Source organism: Betta splendens, chromosome 16, assembly GCF_900634795.4.
Source record: "Betta splendens chromosome 16, fBetSpl5.4, whole genome shotgun sequence".
Lineage (NCBI taxonomy): Eukaryota > Metazoa > Chordata > Actinopteri > Anabantiformes > Osphronemidae > Betta > Betta splendens.
In genome coordinates this window covers 1,492,181-1,512,039 of record NC_040896.2, presented here as the reverse complement: position 1 = coordinate 1,512,039, position 19,859 = coordinate 1,492,181, and the positions used below count along the sequence as shown (strand labels likewise).

At 49.4% G+C, this 19,859-nt stretch overlaps 2 protein-coding genes across 2 annotated transcripts in view; one reads left to right on the top strand and one right to left on the bottom strand.

Moving 5' to 3' along the window:
* LOC114842808 (vascular endothelial growth factor A-A-like) overlaps nt 1–19,649 on the top strand; it is a 103,110-nt gene extending 83,461 nt beyond the window's left edge. Inside the window, exon 6 of the mRNA XM_055503473.1 lies at nt 18,645–19,649. Coding sequence (XP_055359448.1) covers nt 18,645 — 1 coding nt within the window. The 3' untranslated portion in view covers nt 18,646–19,649. The remainder of the gene's footprint in view (nt 1–18,644) is intronic.
* On the bottom strand, nt 9,311–13,004 carry LOC129603222 (uncharacterized). The gene is made up of 2 exons (XM_055503471.1): nt 10,557–13,004; nt 9,311–10,463 (listed from the first exon to the last, which is right to left on the bottom strand). The coding sequence occupies exons 1-2, from the start codon at nt 11,273–11,275 to the stop codon at nt 10,331–10,333; spliced, it is 852 nt and encodes a 283-aa protein (XP_055359446.1). The 5' UTR covers nt 11,276–13,004; the 3' UTR covers nt 9,311–10,330.
* Nucleotides 19,650–19,859: the final 210 nt, after the last annotated feature.

Here is a 19,859-nt window from a genome sequence, read left to right as displayed (position 1 = left end):
GCCCATGGTCACACCTAGCCCTGGATTTCGTCACCGGTTTACCACTCTCCCAGGGGAAGACAGTCGTCATGACGGTGGTAGACCGCTTCTCCAGGTTGGCCCACTTTATCCCCCTACCCAAGTTGCCGTCAGCCAAGGCTACGGCCCAAGCCATGCTCGAGCATGTTTTTAAGCTCCATGGCTTCCCTTCAGACATTGTGTCGGACCGAGGGCCCCAGTTCGTCTCGCGATTCTGGCGAGAGTTCTGTTCTCTCCTAGGGGCAGAAGTTAGCTTATCGTCGGGGTACCACCCCGAGTCCCACGGACAGGCCGAACGGGCCAATCAGCAGCTGGAGGTAGGATTGCGGCTCCTCGCCTCCAGAAACCCGGGGTCATGGGCCAGCAAGCTCGTGTGGGTGGAGTTCGCCCACAACACGTTGCCCTGCGCCTCCACCGGGCTGACCCCGTTTCAGTGCGCCTATGGGTTTCAGCCGCCATTGTTTCCGGTCCTGGAGGAAGAGGTCCACGTCCCGTCGGCGCACGCCCTGGTCCAGCGTTGCCGCCGCACATGGTTGCAGGCACGGCGCACCATGTTGCGGGCACGGGACCAGTACAAGCGGGCGGCCGATCGTAAGCGGACACCGGGCCCAGAATACAAGGTGGGCGATCAGGTCTGGTTATCCACCAGGGACCTCAGGTTGCAGGCCCAGACCCGTAAGTTGACTCCGAAATTCATTGGTCCATATACCATATCCCGAATCATTAATCCTGTCTCTGTGAGGCTCTCGTTGCCCAGGACAATGAAGATCCACCCCACTTTCCACATCAGCCGCCTCAAGCCCTACAGATCGTGCCCCATGGTTCCTCCTCATCAACCGCCTCCTCCTCCTCGGATCGTGGACGGAGGGCCTGTCTACACGGTTCGGGACCTCCGCGACTGCAGACGTCGGGGGCGGGGCTTCCAGTATCTGGTCGACTGGGAGGGCTACGGGCCGGACGAACGCTCTTGGGTGCCGGCCCGGGACATACTGGACAAGTCCCTCATTAGGGACTTTCACGCAGCACATCCTGAGGCCCCGTCCCCGGACGGGATGGGGCAACACAGCCACGGCTCTGCAGACGAGGAGGATTCCGGCGCTGGTCCCTCCTCCTGATGTCCTCCCTCCGCCCACCCTGCTTCATCGCTCGAGCGAGGGGGGGAGATTCGAGCCCTCCTCCTGTTTCCTCCCTCCACCCGCCCTGGGCGGAGGGGGGAGGGGCTCGTTGGCGCCGTGGAAGACGCTATAGGGGGGGGGGTACTGTCATGATTCATGTTACATGTCACATCCGGTTTTATTTTGTTAAACTTCCTGTCACTCTCCGGTTCTCAGTATTCACACCTGTCCGTAATTAGCAATCACTCATCAGTATTTAACCTCCAGCTCTCACAGACTCTAGCCGCCAGATTGTTAGTTCATGTACTCTTTCCAACATTCTATAGTTAGCCATTCGTGTTTTGACCGTGACCGCCTCGACCATTGATTCTTGCCTGAACCCTGTAAATCCTGCTACCTGTGAAAGACCCGTGCCTGAGAATCTGACCGTGAGTTTTTGCCTGATCCTTGTCTGTACTTTTGCCAGTCTGCTCGTGTACCGAACCCTGCCTGGACCTTGACCCTGAGATTGCCTGCTCCCTTGTGTATTGTCTACTGGAACGAACTGTGTATGACCTGGACCGCCTGACTCTGTATCACCGAATAAACCTGCACTTAATCACATCTGTGTTTCTGCGCCGTGCATGTGGGTCCGACACCTGCCCAAGCCTGACACTAGTTAACTGTTGGAAACGCAAAGCTATACCCTAGAAATTCAAACAACCCCACAATTATTGTTACATCTAATTATAATTCCCCTGTGACTGTCAGAATTTGTAGTGATAACAAAATAGCTGTGGACGATAACTGAAGTATTGTAACCTATTAAAGAAAGTCCCTATAAACCCATATACAGTCACCCCTCTTGGAGGATAAAGCACCGTCACTGTTGCTGCTCAGTCTCTTCCCCAGACCTTCTCCTTCTATGCCGTAAAGAACACCACAGCCCTGTAACACTTGTTTAAGGCCTGCAGACTGATGACATCTATGTCAACTGTTTAGCAAAAGAATGGAAAGAAAAAATGAACTGAGACCTGGTTTACACATTTGCTAAATGTGTCTTCTGCTCTGTTGGAATATATTAATGATAGTGATGATAAGAACTAAGTGGAACCTCATCAAAACATGTCAAGGCGATCATTAAAACTGCAGCCCCACTTAAACAGTAGACGTACTGTGCAAATCCTAAATGTAGTGCAGTGAACTGTAACTGCTCGTAGCAACACAATCCATTTTTATTATAATACTGTACTATAGAAGGCTAAGCATTGTTGCAACAGTTACACCTTGCAGGTTCCGAATGGTTAGGTTTTTCTATCTATTGGGGAACTGGCACAGTAGCAGTGAAAGGCACACCTGGTTTTAGTCACCTTGAAGTTTAATGTTTTCTGTAACATATGAGAGCATGATGCGTTATACTAGCTTACATACTGTAGGGATCAAACTGCTGTTTACTGTATGAGGGAAACATGTACACTCTCCTCATTCCCTTTTTAGCTGATTGACCTCCTCAGATACTTCACTCACTTTATGGTATGTGGGAGGCACTTCCTACAGTATTAAGGCTTGTCTAGTGAAACTTCCTTACCTCAATAATGAGAATGAGTCTTTACCAATATAATGAGACAACTGTCTACAGTTAGTGTTAGTTGGAGAGATGAAATGAGGCATGTCTCAAAGTCTGGTGCACACAGTCCCTTCATCCACATACTTCAATTCACATTGTTTTTAACACCGTCACCCACTGAGCATCAGGTGGAGCATTTGTCAGCAGAGTGATTGAATTGGGAACTTTATCTTGCAATATTCTCTATACCTTTGTCTTTCCCTTGCCTAGTAAAATTGGCATATTTTTAATTTTTGTCTCTGTTGGCAGGTTTAAGGACTAAGTCATTCTCACCAGCCGACTTGTTTATTTTGTTTCCAAATTTTAGATATTTGTCTGAGTCTCAAAGTACTAAAGTGTGCATCAAGGTGAAGTCACAGATTCAGAAGCATCTGGCTTTTTGGCTTTTGATGGAGCCCATCAACAAAGTTCATGAATCCTGCAGGTGTCTGGTCCTCTCTAGTACCCAGCTGAGGGGCCTCCACATTGATCAGCGGACCCCTTTGGTCTGGGCACTCCTCGTGAGCCTCGTAGCCAATCAAAGCAATGGCTTCTTACGTGACCAGTCTTCCCACAGCAGTAGCATCTCACGCCTCCTCTTTGGCTGCCTCCTGTTCCTCTGCCTTTGTCTGCAGGGAACCCTCCTCTCCTCATAGGAGGTCGTCTTGTCCACCCTCCTGGTAGAATGTACATCACCTGAGGTGTGGCCATGCCTGGTGGTGTAGGTGGGGTCTGAGGCACGCTGGCTGGTTGAGCAGAGACCATCCTCCTCTCTCTTTTCTCCCCCTCTGTTCGCTGCTGCTGGCGTGTTGCTTCTTTCACTGACTCCTTTGCCTGCTTCTGACGCAGCTCAACAGCATGAATCACAAGCTTAGTTATTTGTTCTAGTGACAAGTTGCAAAGTTCCACAGTGTCATTCAGATCATTCTGTTCCGGTTTTGAAGGCCAGGGCAGATTTTGACACTTTGCCCCTTTGATCAGCAGAGGAAGTCCATCAGAAACCTCATTTACCCGTTCGTCACCCACACACACTGATTCCTCATCTGACTCAGCCCACAGTGATCTAACTGCTCTGTCACGCAGATCACTTTCACTGCAGGAATTTCCAATTGAGATTTTCTCTGTTTTTAAATAAATGTCGGGCAGTTCTAACAACTCATCCCTTTTCACTGCCCTGTCTGTCCCTTCTAGATCAGCTACAGGGTGACCTGGCTTCTTTGTCCGTAATGGTTTTATTTTTTCTGCATCCATCTGGGACGCATCTGAAAGAGACTTAATTATAGAGATCTGATTAAATTGATTATCACCACATTGAGTCGTCTTTTTGCTCATCGTTTTTGCACAGTTGATAAACAATTGCAACACTGCATTTTCTCTTTCCCATTTAAGGCCTCGCTTTACAGATTTGTCTTTTATCTTATAGGTTTTTATAAAACCTTGCATCTCTGCACACTGCCTCAGATCAAATGTCCCCTCTGACGACCAGGGCGATGTGGATTCATGTGTCCGCTTGCTCCATTTGTGTGAGCATTTCTGAATTTCCTTCATCAACACCTCGACTGGAGACATGTTCCCATCCACAGATGTATCTTTACTGAAGATATGATTTCATCCCCTACTTACACTTAATTATACTTGTGACTGAACTAATCTCAATCAGTGTTCATAACTGAAGTAAGTTCCCTGTCTTTACAACCCATAGTTAGTGAAAAGCAACATAAATATTAACCAGTTAAATTGTAATTAGACGCTCTTCCTTTCTGGGTATCTTGGTTTTACCTCTGTTTTAAGCAACTGGCCCGATAATCATTCCTAGTGACTGTTGAGCTGATGAGTTTTGATTTGTTCTGATTAAAAGAGTAAGTCTGATGCAAAGATAAACCAAACCACTGCAGAAACGCCCACTTCAGAGCAACTGCTGAAGAAAAATTATAAGCAGCTTATTGGAGCTGATCATGTGCTTTGTTTATATTACTAGGTTTACACAAAATCAGCATGATTGAAACACTTGATTTAACGTGATAGTGATGTCACAGGCTGTGCCTGACCCACATAAGGTCACAAATGGTGGTCTTGCTCATGAGAATGCAGGTGCTACAGACGCGTGAGCAGAAGGACCTTTGATATAAATGGAGGAATGTTTATTAACTTTGCCCAAATAACCTAGTTAACCTAGAACCAGATAAAAAGAAGTAAAAAATAGAAAAGAAGAAAAAAATAGAAGCTAAATCCCACCAATACACACTGACAGACAGTATAGCCAACACGCTGCAGACCACTACTAGTACACTAGCATGTATATCGCATAAACCCCTTCTTGTGGTTCTATTCTCACCTAGTGTATTACTAACATTTATTCTCACCTACTACTGACCAGGCACTAATGGTCAATACATACATACATCTGATCTGAAAAGTTGGTGAAAACTCAGGGGAGGGGTGAGGCGGAGCCTCAGACAGATGGAGGCTCGAAAGTACTCTGTTTGTCTTTGTACTTCCAGTCTGATTCTGCTCTTAGAGAAGCACACGGCTGACGACTGAGCCAATTTAGAAGCGTTAGCGTTACAGTAAAATTCCTTCCTCTTCAACCAACGTAGTAAACGTTTTGAAGTTTAGCTGCTGTCAATAATAGGAACAAAACTAAGGCTTTACTGCAGTCTGTCAACTATGTGTCTATGTCTCTCCAATGCACACTCACACACACACCCTTAAGCTTAATGCTCTGAGCAGTAAAACACATACACACACACTCTTCTCTCTCTCTGGAGCGTAAACAACAGAAGAGGCACACGGCTGACGCCTCCACACCCAATTCAGAGACCGCGCCTCAATTCACAACTCCCCCCTTTTTTATTTTTTAATAAACAAAGCAGCCGCGGTCTTTACACACCGTGACCAGCTTGAACACTCCCAACCACAGTGCGGACACGTCGTCACCAAAAAATGCACTAAAATACTCAGATTACGTCAAGATGATTATAAAAGTACAAAGAAAAGTAAACATGATTTAGGATAATAAAGTATTAAGCTATTACAAAATTTAAACTTCGTCGCCACCTGGCACCAAGCCAACGGCTCCCCCCAACCATCTGAAGACACACACGTACAGTAAGAGGAGCGGGGATCTCTCTCTAGTCCACACACACACACACACTCACTCCCCCGCCCTCCTGCTCTCTTTGCCTCTCTCCCTCACACACACACACACTCCCTCTGCACCGGAGGAGTAGAGGAGCCGCTGTCAACCCAGCCTACTCAAATTTAAATCAGCAACAAGCAACTATTACGCCGTTTAACTTCACATACGTATATACACAAATACACACTTGATTAAACTTCATACATTATTGCCAGCACACTTCATATGCATATCACAGAAAGCGCTTTTACCGGTTTCCCTATGTCTCTCAGGCCTCACAACTCATGAGAAAATCTACACTTGGATTGATCAGTCCCAAGCTTAATGTAGGTCTCCTCATACGCACATAAACCTACAGTGCCTAAAACCAAAATTTGATTGAATGTGTAGCACAAGGTCACACTCTATTTCCTAATGCACTGAGGCCGCACCGTAACCTGATGCTTGTTACGCACCCCCCCCTGTAAATTTGGTGTACGCTTTTGAAATGGCATAATATAGCTCCTACCCTATGAAAGAGTAAATAGAGAGTGTCCAGTCCAGTGAAAAAATGTGCATATATTTTGCCACTTCAGCGTTGTTGGGCCGAAGCCATCGGCATCAGTTATGGTACTTACACAGCCTTTATATATACTTTAACCAAATACAGACTTCAAAGCCCTTAATATTAGAGTGTCCAATCCGCGTCTGCCTTAAGTCAACATTTAAGTCAACGTCTAGAGGTCAATAGGCCATGTCATTTTCTCTTTCCCCACAATAAAAGCAAAGCACAGCACACAAATAAAGCAGTTGGTTAGTTATATTTATATACAGCAAATTATACAAGCAAATTCTCCACTGCCTCTCTCTGCTTATTCCCACACAGATTGTTTTCTAGAAATAGCCGAATCAGAATTTAGAATCTTCTAATATAACCAACATTTGCCCACACTGCCCCCAACACAGAGAATCGTCATATAAGAGCTTTAAGCGCATCTCACCTGTGGCCACCAGTGACGAGTCGTCTCGGGCTGGGTGCAGTCGGGCACCTGTCGGCTTCAGACCCGGCTTTCCTGCCTGCTTGGAGTGACGCCAATTTCTGTCGTGTATTTTCTATTCTCTTCAACCACGACAGAGATTTCACAAGAACTCAACTTTGAAGTTTAAATCAATAGCATACAAATTTATTATACATGACAAATTGAAACAATCATATAATGATTACAAGAGAGTAATAACAAGAGAGGCAGAGACCGAATTCACCTGCTTGTTCCTCTGCAGAGAGAACCGAGAGGTCGGAAAAGGTCCGCTGTGTGCTACCAGCGGACCCTCTGCGAAGCGCTCTGAAAACCCCAGCCTGTGAAGGCCTGCTTTTAACCACCACCTAAAATCTTTCCACATGTCCAAATAAGGACGTGTAGATGTTTTTCTCAGCTACTCAGAAAGTCCTGGCGCTGGGCCGTGTTATCTGTCCAGCTCCAGCTGCATCTGGCCCACCATCAACCTCCCAGTTCCTTTCCCAGGTCGGCGTGACATTTTGAATATTTCCTTAGGAACAGCTTGGATAAACATTGTTAACAACAACAGATTCTGCGAACACGGATCCTGCGAACCCAGTTTACGCAAACTCTTTCACCCCACTTCACATGAACCCATCTACTCTCTGTACTTCTCTCATAAGCAATGATCAATTTTACTGCTAAAAGTAAATGTAAATGTCTGTTTCCTGGAGTCTATCCCAGATGCTCCCCAGACAACGACCCTGCCAAACTGCAAGGGTTGAGGAACAGTCACTGCATCTTAACCTGACCCGAACAGATTGTTCACTACCTATATAATAATATATGATATGATACATAAATATACTACAGTACGACGGTGAGGGAATACTTCAGAGAAGTGTCACGGAACGGCAGAGAGAGGACCCAAATGCACGGCACCGGGACACAAGGTTGGTGGTGAAAAACGAGGTTTATTCCAGCAATCGAAGTCACAAGCAGTCCAGGTCATACACGGATAAGCACGGGACAGAGGCACAAAGGGAGCAGGCGTAATCGGGTTCAGTAAAAGGTTGTCAGGGATCGCTCGGAAGAGGACCCACATGCACAGCACAATACACGATTTTCTGGCGTTAAAGAGTGTAGTTTATTCCAGTTGCAGAGTGAAGTCCAGGCAGGGTCATACACAGGCGATCAGGCAGGTTACATGGGATTAGGCAGAGACGTAGTCAGGGGCAGGCACAGATCATAACCGGGAGGAGAGTACAATACCATACGTAAGACGGTGAAGCGTGGTCAGGCAGGCAAACAAGTTTGAGCATCAAAACCAGAGAACACGAAAACACGGCAGGAACAATGAACTGGGGAAAACAACGATGAACACACGAACAACGATCTGGCAAGGGACCTTGGCAACAGGTGGTGGCTAAATACAAAGTGACTTAATTACTGATAAAGTGCAGGTGTGGGTAATGACCAGGACAGCTGTGACAAGACGTAAACCGGGACTGAAGCTAAAACAGGAACAGAAACCAGGAGACTACCAAAATAAAACAGGAAACAACTAGACCCAAGACCCAGATCGTGACAGTACCCCCCTCCCAAGGGCGGATTCCAGACGACCAAAAAAACAAAAAAAAAACAAACCCGAGCAGGACGGGCGGAGGGAGGACTGGCGGAGGGACAGAACAAAAAACAACCCGCACAGAACACAGACAGGGCGGGCGGAGGGCGGACCGGGGGAGGGCAAAACGGGAACCCCCATCAAACAAAACCCACGCCCGAACACAGACCCGAGAACCCACCAAAAACCCAAAACAAGGACGGGCCTCAAACCAGAAAAAACAAAACAAAAACGGGTCTCATGATCAAGAGAACCCAACATGAATGTCCACAAGACAAAAACAAAGTCCACGACCAGGTAAAACACAGAGTCCAGGGAGTCCCTCACGGAGGGTGGGGACGCGGCGAGATCCTGCTCAACCGCCGCTGAGGCAGGGGGGCACCCCCAGCGCCCTTGGGCTGGGCCAGCGTCCACGGGGACCCCCCCGAACGGCGATGTCCTCCAGGCGGACGCTGATCCTGGAGACCGAGGGGTCGAGGTGGACGTCGCCGCAGGAGGCAGCGCCATCCAGGCAGCAGGAGGCGCCGAGGGCGAGGCCACCAGTCCGGCAGCAGAGACCGAGACGAGGCAGGAACCAGAGACGACGACAGACGTGGAGACGAGGCAGGAACCAGAGGCGAAGACAGACGTGGAGCCGAGCCGCCAGGAACCGATGCAGGTGCGGCCGGAGCCGAGCCGCCAGGAACAGATGCAGGTGCGGCCGGAGCCGAGCCGCCAGGAACCGATGCAGGTGCGGCCGGAGCCGAGCCGCCAGGAACCGATGCAGGTGCGGCCGGAGCCGGGCCGCCAGGAACCGATGCAGGTGCGGCCGGAGCCGGGCCGCCAGGAACCGATGCAGGTGCGGCCGGAGCCGGGCCGCCAGGAACCGATGCAGGTGCGGCCGGAGCCGGGCCGCCAGGAACCGATGCAGGTGCGGCCGGAGCCGAGCCGCCAGGAACCGATGCAGGTGCGGCCGGAGCCGAGCCGCCAGGGACAATGAACTGGGGAAAACAACGCCGACAGGGACTGGGACAGGAACTGGAACGGCCGCAACATGGCCGACAGGGACTGGGACAGGAACTGGAACGGCAGCAACGTGGCCGACAGGGACTGAAACGACCTCTACTTGGCCGACAGGAACAGGAACTGGAACGGCCCCAACATGGCCGACAGGGACAAGAACGGCTTCAACATGGCCGACAGGGACAAGAACGGCCTCGACATGGCCGACAGGGACAGGAACTGGAACGGCCTCAACATGGCCGACAGGGACAGGAACTAGAACGGCCCCAACATGGCCGACAGGAACAGGGACGGCCTCAACATGGCCGACAGGAACAGGGACGGGAACGGCGTCCTTACTGGAGCCGGCAGCGCTGCTCTCTGGCCCCTCACGGGAGCCGGCGGCGCTGCTCTCAGGCTCCCCACGGGAGCCGGCGGCGCTGCTCTCAGGCTCCCCACGGGAGCCGGCGGCGCTGCTCCCAGGCTCCCCACGGGAGCCGGCGGCGCTGCTCCCAGGCTCCCCACTGGAGCCGGCGGCGCTGCTCCCAGGCTCCCCACTGGAGCCGGCGGCGCTGCCCTCAGGCTCCCCACTGGAGCCGGCAGCGACTGAGACGGCGTCTACTCCGGAGCCGGTTTGGCTGCTTGCAACCGCCGAGCTCGACGGAGCAGACGTCCGGCCTGATCGGGTGTGCCTAGCACCCGTTCGACAGGTGGTGTCCTCTGACTGGGACAAGACCTGCGCGTGACTGGACTGAACTGGGACAGGGCTCAACTGTGCTGGGACTGGGCTCGACTGGACTGGGACTGGGCTCGACTGAACTGGGACTGGGCTCGACTGGACTGGGCTCGACTGGACTGGGCTCGACTGGACTGGGCTCGACTGGAGCGGGGCTAGAGCCCGGACTGGGCTCGACTGGACTGGGCTCGACCGGACTGAGACCTGGACTGGGCTCGACCGGACTGAGACCTGGACTGGGCTCGACCGGACTGAGACCTGGACTGGGCTCGACTGGACTGGGCTCGACTGGACTGAAACCTGGACTGGGCTCGACTGGACTGAAACCTGGACTGGGCTCGACTGGGCTGAAACCTGGACTGGGCTCGACTGGGCTGAAACCTGGACTGGGCTCGACTGGACTGGGCTCGACTGGACTGGGCTCGACTGGACTGGGGCTGGAACCTGAGCGTGGCGAGGCTGAACGGCGACTGGAGCCTGAGCAGAGCATGGCTGAACTGGGGACTGGGCAACACACGGCTGAACTGGGGACTTGGCAACACACGGCTGAACTGGGGACTGGGCAACACACGGCTGAACTGGGGACTGGGCAACACACGGCTGAACTGGGGACTGGGCAACACACGGCTGAACTGGGGACTGGGCAAAACACGGCTGAGCTGGAGACTGAACAGTGCGCGGCTGAACTGGAGACTGAACAGCGCGCGGCTGAACTGGAGACTGAACAGCGCGCGGCTGGGCTGGAGACGGGGGACCGCGTGAGTGCAGGAAATCCTCCCAGCGGAACAACCATGGAGCTGGGCAGGTTGGTGCAGACACGACGGTCCGACGGGGCTGGGAGGAGGAAACCGAAACCATCGGCGGTGCGACCGGCGCTGGCGTGGTGCGATGATTAACTCATCGTACCTCGCGCACAGCCGCTCATAGAGGCGACGAACACTGGGGCGCTCTAACGCGCTGTCATCGTCCTCCAGCGTCAATATCGCCACCTCCACGGCGCTGCACTGGTTCTCCGGGTTAATCGCCCGTCGGTAATCCTCCGCGAGGATTTTAAAATAAACGCGTAGGTCGCTGGGTAGCTCGGCGCAGGTGAACTCCATACTTCCTCGCAGGTGATTGAGACTCGCCGCCAAAAAAAAAACAAGAAACAAAAACAGTCACTGACCTGGGCGACGGCTGAGTGCTGGCTGGGTCCAAGTTTGGCCAGATTGTTCTGTCAGGGATCGCTCGGAAGAGGACCCACATGCACAGCACAATACACGATTTTCTGGCGTTAAAGAGTGTAGTTTATTCCAGTTGCAGAGTGAAGTCCAGGCAGGGTCATACACAGGCGATCAGGCAGGTTACATGGGATTAGGCAGAGACGTAGTCAGGGGCAGGCACAGATCATAACCGGGAGGAGAGTACAATACCATACGTAAGACGGTGAAGCGTGGTCAGGCAGGCAAAAAAGTTCGAGCATCAAAACCAGAGAACACGAAAACACGGCAGGAACAATGAACTGGGGAAAACAACGATGAACACACGAACAACGATCTGGCAAGGGACCTTGGCAACAGGTGGTGGCTAAATACAAAGTGACTTAATTACTGATAAAGTGCAGGTGTGGGTAATGACCAGGACAGCTGTGACAAGACGTAAACCGGGAGTGAAGCTAAAACAGGAACAGAAACCAGGAGACTACCAAAATAAAACAGGAAACAACTAGACCCAAGACCCAGATCGTGACAAAGGTGTGGTTCAATAACAGAAGGCTCAGAATTACGTGTCCAAAACAGCAGGCTTAATCAGTTCCAGTTAACATGCAGGTTTCGGTAACAAAATAAACAGAGTACGGTACCGGTCAGGATCAGGCGAGAAACGGCGGTCAGGAACTCGGAACAGGGTCGAAGACAAGGTAGGCTGAACAGGAACTGCTGGAAGGTGACGACATGCGTGCAACGATCTGGCAAAGACTATGGTGACTGGTGGTGGTTTAAATACACAGGTGATTACTTATGACAGACAGGTGTGTGTAATGAGACCGGGACGTGAAACAGGAACTAACCAGATGAAAACAGAAACCGGAAGTACTACCAAAACAAAACAGGAAACCAAAACATGCTAAGTGAAAACAGAGTCCTTCAAAATAAATGCCAGAAACAAGAAACAAAACGAGAACCAAAAACCCAGATCGTGACAGGAAGACTCTGCCGCTAGATCTGGACGGTTCCCTTTTTATGGAGATGTCCAATAAAAAGGAATTTTTGGATAGTTCCGGACAGAACACAAATAATCTAAGACAGGAAACCGCCAAATTCTGGAAGATTAGCCATTATAGCATTATAAAATTAACAAGGCGTAAATATGGTAACGAGTGCGTGTCATGTCTTCGAGACTGGACGAAACATTATAAGTTTTAAGAATGGAGTGGAATGGTTGATCACTCATTATGAAGGACATACACATTTTAAAAGAAGCTTTAGAAGAGAAGGAGAAACAGCTTAGTTAAAAGCAAAACAATCAACGTTAAAAACTTAGAGGAAATTAAATTAAACACCAGATGTCTTGAGATTTGGATTAAAGAATCAAAACGCCCTGTAACCTACTTTTCCGCCAAACTTGACCCAGTCTCTGCGGGGCTTCCACGGTGCCTCCGAGCAGTGGCTGCCGCAGAGAAAGTCGTTCTGGCATCACGTAGCAGGCTACTCTGACGTCACATTGTTGGTTCCTCGCGCCATGTCTATGATCCTCTTGGAACAGAAAATATCACAGCTTAGATACAACACCATCTTGCTTAAAATGCAGAATATTACTATCAAAATGTGCAATGTGCTTAACCCAGCCACTTTGTTCCCAGGCCCTGACGATGGCGAGCCTCTCAACTGCGTTTCAGTCTTAAACCAGGTCACCACTGGAACAAGCAATTGACCGTTCAATGTTGGACTTCACCAAACTAACGCCAGCAGAAGGTAAAAAGTATTGTTTGGTGATTGTTGATATGTGGTCAAAATGGGTGAAGGCCTTTCTAGATAAACATGCTAACAGCCATGCAGTTATCAAAGCGCTTTTGACAGAAATAAGGTGGGGGAATTCCAGCCATATCAGCAGTGACAATGGCTCACAGTTTGCTAACCAAGCCTTAAAGGAAGGAAGTAGGGAAGTTTCTGAACATTAACATCAGAAAGCATTGCTCCTGCCACCCCCAGAGTGGAGGAGCGGTAGAGCGAGAGAATGGTACTTTGAAAAACAAACTAACTAAATGCTGCTCAGAGACTGGTCTTAAATGAACTTCCCATCGTGCTCTCATACATGAGAATGAGGAGAAGGGCGAGAACAAACCTCAGCCACACACATGGATCACTGAATGCTTGGAGCTGTACAACATCAACAGGACTCTAAGGGCCTTCATTGCAAACTCGATGAGGTTGTGGAGAATCACCCTTGAAGCCAATGGGAAGCCACTTGCCCAAGTATCAATCAAATGTGGCATATACCAAGGAGATGCACTGTCCCCACTGCTGTTCTGCATAGGTCTGAACCCCCTCAGCCAAATAATATACAAGACTGGCTATGGATACCGGCTCCGGAACGGGGCCACCATAAGTCACCTCCTCTACATGGATGACATCAAGCTGTACGCCAAGAGCGAGCAAGACATCGACTCACTGATCCACACCACCAGGATCTACAGCTCGGACATCAGGATGTCATTCGGGCTCGAGAAATGTGGGAGGATGGTGGACTGGGCTCGACTGGGCTGAAACCTGGACTGGGCTCGACTGGGCTGAAACCTGGACTGGGCTCGACTGGACTGGGCTCGACTGGACTGGGCTCGACTGGACTGGGGCTGGAACCTGAGCGTGGCGAGGCTGAACGGCGACTGGAGCCTGAGCAGAGCATGGCTGAACTGGGGACTGGGCAACACACGGCTGAACTGGGGACTTGGCAACACACGGCTGAACTGGGGACTGGGCAACACACGGCTGAACTGGGGACTGGGCAACACACGGCTGAACTGGGGACTGGGCAAAACACGGCTGAGCTGGAGACTGAACAGTGCGCGGCTGAACTGGAGACTGAACAGCGCGCGGCTGAACTGGAGACTGAACAGCGCGCGGCTGGGCTGGAGACGGGGGACCGCGTGAGTGCAGGAAATCCTCCCAGCGGAACAACCATGGAGCTGGGCAGGTTGGTGCAGACACGACGGTCCGACGGGGCTGGGAGGAGGAAACCGAAACCATCGGCGGTGCGACCGGCGCTGGCGTGGTGCGATGATTAACTCATCGTACCTCGCGCACAGCCGCTCATAGAGGCGACGAACACTGGGGCGCTCTAACGCGCTGTCATCGTCCTCCAGCGTCAATATCGCCACCTCCACGGCGCTGCACTGGTTCTCCGGGTTAATCGCCCGTCGGTAATCCTCCGCGAGGATTTTAAAATAAACGCGTAGGTCGCTGGGTAGCTCGGCGCAGGTGAACTCCATACTTCCTCGCAGGTGATTGAGACTCGCCGCCAAAAAAAAAACAAGAAACAAAAACAGTCACTGACCTGGGCGACGGCTGAGTGCTGGCTGGGTCCAAGTTTGGCCAGATTGTTCTGTCAGGGATCGCTCGGAAGAGGACCCACATGCACAGCACAATACACGATTTTCTGGCGTTAAAGAGTGTAGTTTATTCCAGTTGCAGAGTGAAGTCCAGGCAGGGTCATACACAGGCGATCAGGCAGGTTACATGGGATTAGGCAGAGACGTAGTCAGGGGCAGGCACAGATCATAACCGGGAGGAGAGTACAATACCATACGTAAGACGGTGAAGCGTGGTCAGGCAGGCAAAAAAGTTCGAGCATCAAAACCAGAGAACACGAAAACACGGCAGGAACAATGAACTGGGGAAAACAACGATGAACACACGAACAACGATCTGGCAAGGGACCTTGGCAACAGGTGGTGGCTAAATACAAAGTGACTTAATTACTGATAAAGTGCAGGTGTGGGTAATGACCAGGACAGCTGTGACAAGACGTAAACCGGGAGTGAAGCTAAAACAGGAACAGAAACCAGGAGACTACCAAAATAAAACAGGAAACAACTAGACCCAAGACCCAGATCGTGACAAAGGTGTGGTTCAATAACAGAAGGCTCAGAATTACGTGTCCAAAACAGCAGGCTTAATGTGTCCAAAACAGCAGATGGTGACAAAGAGAGGCAAGGTAATCCACACAGAAGGGGTCTCACTCCCAGAAGGAACAATAGCAGACATTGAGGACAGTTACAAGTACCTTGGAATACCATAGGCAAACGGCAACCTTGAACAGGCAACAAGGAATGCGGCAACAGCCAAATACCTCCAACGAGTAAGGCAAGTCCTAGGAAGCCAGCTCAATGGCAAGAACAAATCCCAGGCAATAAACAGCTACGCCCTGCCAGTGATCAGATACCCTGCGGGAATAATAAGGTGGCCAAAGGAAGAGATACAGACCACAGATGTTAAGACACGAAAGCTCCTCACCATGCATGGAGGGTTCCACCCCAAATCCAGCACCCTGAGACTGTACGCTAGCCGCAAGGAAGGAGGCCGAGGACTAGTGAGCGTGAGAGCCACTATCCAGGATAAAACATCCAAGATCCATAAGTACATCAAGGATAAGGCCCCGACAGATGACGTGCTGAGTGAATGTCTCAGGCAGTGGAGAACAGAGGATGAGATGCTGGAAGAGGGACCATCATGGGAGGACAAGCCCTTACACGGGATGTACCACCGGAACATAACTGAAGTGGCTGATCTCAACAAATCCTACCAATGGCTTGAAAGGGCTTGGCTGAAGGACAGCACAGAGGCACTCATCCTGGCCGCACAGGAGCAGGCCCTGAGCACCAGAGCCATAGAGGCCCAGATCTACCACACCAGACAAGACCCAAGGTGTAGACTGTGCAAAGAGACCCCTGAGACGGTCCAGCACATAACTGCAGGGTGTAAGATGCTGGCAGGGAAAGCATACATGGAACGCCATAACCAAGAGGCTGGCATAGTATACAGGAACATCTGCGCAGAGTATGGACTGGAAACCCCAAGGTCAAAGTGGGAAACACCTCCCAAGGTGGTAGAGAACAAGCGAGCCAAGATCCTGTGGGACTTCCAGATAGAGTGTTAATTCACACTGAGTCAGGAGCTGCTGTAAACTCAGGGAGGCCAATTCAGGTTCATTCAGGAGTCTGTTTGCCACGACATTCAGGGAGGCGGACCCACATGCACAGCGGAAACAGGACTTGGAGATTAAAGATGTTTTAATAATATCATGGTCAGACAAGCGTAGGTTGGTACACAGCAGTGGCAGCGAGATACAGGCTTGGGTCAGGCAATCGGTGCTCAAAGACAGGCTAGGTTCAACACTCACTCATCGAAGGCAAGGCAGGAAACAAGGTCTGGATAGCTTCGGTCATACAAGGCTTGGCACAGAGATCATAACGCTGAAATGGTGGCTTAACGATGCAGACAATCTGGCAACTAGACAGGGTGAATACTGTGCTTAAATGCAGGAGAGTTTGCACGTAGTGACTATAAGTAAAGCAAGCAAACAACAAACAACAGGAAGTGGAAAAAACAAAACAGGAAGTTGACATGAGCAATGGCTAAGAGTTCGTTATGCTGTTCAATGTTCTTAGTTTGTTCTTTGTTTCTTCCACAGACAATGACTCATCTGTGCTTTCTCTGGGTCTGACTGTCATTGTCCTGCTGGCTGGTGGTTTGGGAAACCCAAATCGACAATCGGCATTGTAGTCTGCATTCGGATAAAATAAATTTAAGGCTGTGTAAGTTCTGTGTTGACGCTGGAAAATTTGACTCAGGTATTGAGCGGGGTCACTGAACCATACCTCGTTGAGCGGCTGTTAAATTAAAGGGGAAGACGTACGGTACCGGTGTCGGTAGGCAGTGCGGCCTCTGTGCAACGGGCTGTGAAATTCGGACAATTAGACTTGCTCGATAGAATCGAAATTTATTAGGCACTGTAGGCTTATGCAATGTATAGGGAATCTACATTAAGCTTGGGACGGATCAATCCAAGTGTAGAGTTTCCCATGGTTTGTGAGGCCTGATAACATAGGGATAAACGGTAAAAGCGCTTTCTGTTTATTATGTGTGTCACGGACTCAAGGTAGCGGACCCACACGCACAGCGGAGACAAGACTGGGTGATAACGCAGTTTACTAGTTCGTGGTCAGGCAGGCGAAGGTCAGTACACAGAGCAGGCAGGTACAGTACAGGCAGGGTTAGACAAGCGGTAATCACAAGGCAGGCTAGGGTCAACTCACGGCAAGGCAGGGTCGTAGACGAGACAAGAATCAGGGTCAGGAGAAGCGAGGTCATACACGGGTTATCAAGATTATGGATACAAAACGCTGGATTGCTGGCAGTAACATAAAGAGACAATCTGGCAAGGTGCTGGGCTTAGAGGTGGTGCTTAAATACTAATGAGAACACAGGTGAGTAATGATTGATAGAATACAGCTGGGGATATCACGTGACTGCAAAGTAAAGCTAAAACAAAAGTGACAAGACAAACTGGAAGTATAAGAAAATAAAACAGGAAGTGAGTCCAGGCTGTGACAATGTGTTGAACTGCAGTGTGTCGATGTGTCAGTATTGCGCAAGTATAGTTAAGTTGGAGTGAGTACATGTTTTGGTATATGTCGATGCATTTAGGGATAGTGTGATGAGTGTTAAGTTGTTGTTGTGTTAATAATTAATAGGTGTCGAGGTAATAACATTTGAGTCTGTGTCGGTAAAAAACTTTGAGAGGGTGTTAATAATTGACAGTGTGCGTTCCCTTTTGGTCCTTTGGAGCAGAGTGTGTGTGTGTGTAACAGGGGAGATAAAGACTCACTGTTCAGTGTCTGTGTGTGTCTGTCTGAACAGTCTGGGGAGAGCCGTGGGGTGAGTGCTGTGTAGATTACATTTTTGAACGTTTTGATCTTTCTATCATTTTTGGTAATTCTCTAATATTTTTTAGTGTCCGGTGTGGACATTGGGGAAAATTTTTTTGAAATAATGTGTGTATTTTAGAGACTACGCTTCCACACTGTGGTTGGGACAGGTAAAGCAGCTCACAGAGTGTGTGCAGATCGCGGCCTCCTGGTGTGGTTAAAAAAGAAAAAGGGGGGAGGAGTGAACTGGGACTCCAAATTGGGCCCGGAGACGTTAGCTTTGTTCCTCTTTAGGTATTCACTTCTCCTGTGTGCGTGTGTGTGTGTGTGTGTGCGTGTGCGTGTGTGCGTGCGCAACTACTGTCCAGGGCAGCAAGTCAAATAAGTCAAATAAATATGATAAAAAATAAAAGTATAATAAGTCCATTAACATTCAATCCTGGTCGGTCCATATCGTGTATCATATACATACCTATACATACGCCCTATATTCATATTATGTAACTTGGCCGTTGCTTTCTTCTCCAGATATAGGAATAATGAGAAAACATCCTCTCTTTTTTCAGGAGATTCAGAAGTATTCGAAGAAATGGAATAAGCGGACGCATAGGGCTACGTCACCCTGGCCAACAGAGGGGACATTTGATCTGAGGCAGTGGGTAGAGATGGAGGGTTTTATAAAAGCCTATAAGATAAAAGACAAATCTGTGGAGCAAGGCCTTAAACAGAAACGAGTAAATGCAGTGTTGCATTTTATTATTAACTGTGCAAAAATGATGGGCAAAAAGACGGCTCAATGTTGTAATAATCAATCTAATCAGATCACTATAATTAAGTCTCTCCGTGACAAACGGGTAAATGAGATTTCTAATGGACTTCCTCTGCTGGTCAAAGGGGCACAGCGTCAAAATCTGCCCTGGCCTTCAAGACCAGATCAGAATGATCTGACTGACACTGTGGGACCTTGCAACTTGTCACGAGAACAAATAACTGACCATGTGATTCATGCTGTTGAGCTGCGTCAGAAGCAGGCAAAGCACAGACCTTCATGATTGACTGTTACAGCATGTGAGGATCACCTGTTGGAACTGAAAGAAGAGCCTAGGCAAAGGACGAGCTGGAGCCGAAATTTAAACCAGGGCATCCAGTGTACATCAAGGGGTTTGTGCATAAAAGTTGAGTCCGTGTGAAATCTTTAGCAATGTCAGAACATGAAATACACGTCATTTACATTACACATGTCATCTCAGCCCTAAATGAAATATTGTTCTTAAATCTGTTCCTCATCAGCTGTTTCATGAGTTCTCTGTGTCAAATCCTGAATGCAATGTCATGTGCATAATGCTGAGTCATGTATGATCTCTGCCTTTGTCTGAATTTCGGATCGTCTCTGTAACGCTCTGTGATGTAGTGCTCCTGTTTCTCCTTAAAACCCGCATTATGCCTGTAACGCTCAGTTATGTATTGCTGTTGTTTCTTTCTAAAAACAGCATTGTCTCTGTACAGGCTTTTTTTTCCTTAAAATTCTGAATTGTCCATGTTGAACACAATAAACTTCTAATTCCACTGAATTTAGGTTAGTGGAGACAATTTGTGAAATGCTATCAGACATATTAGTAATAGGCTTCAGTGGTTGAGCAGACATCATTGTGTCATTGCGTGAAACAATATGTGATGAAACTGAATTCATAGAAAAAGTGACATGGTTGCTCTAGCTCAGTTTCCATAATATGGGATGTGTTGTGACTGGAAATTGCAGGATTGGCATTTAGGTTTAACAT

What these genes read in the sequence shown, in the direction of transcription:
- LOC129603222 (XM_055503471.1), bottom strand. Translation starts at nt 11,275, where the DNA reads ATGGAGTTCACCTGCGCCGAGCTACCCAGCGACCTACGCGTTTATTTT. An exon ending in TCCAGTCGAGCCCAGTCCAG is followed by an intron (nt 10,464 to 10,556) that starts GTTTCAGCCCAG and finishes GTTTCAGTCCAG; the next exon opens with TCGAGCCCAGTCCAGTCGAG.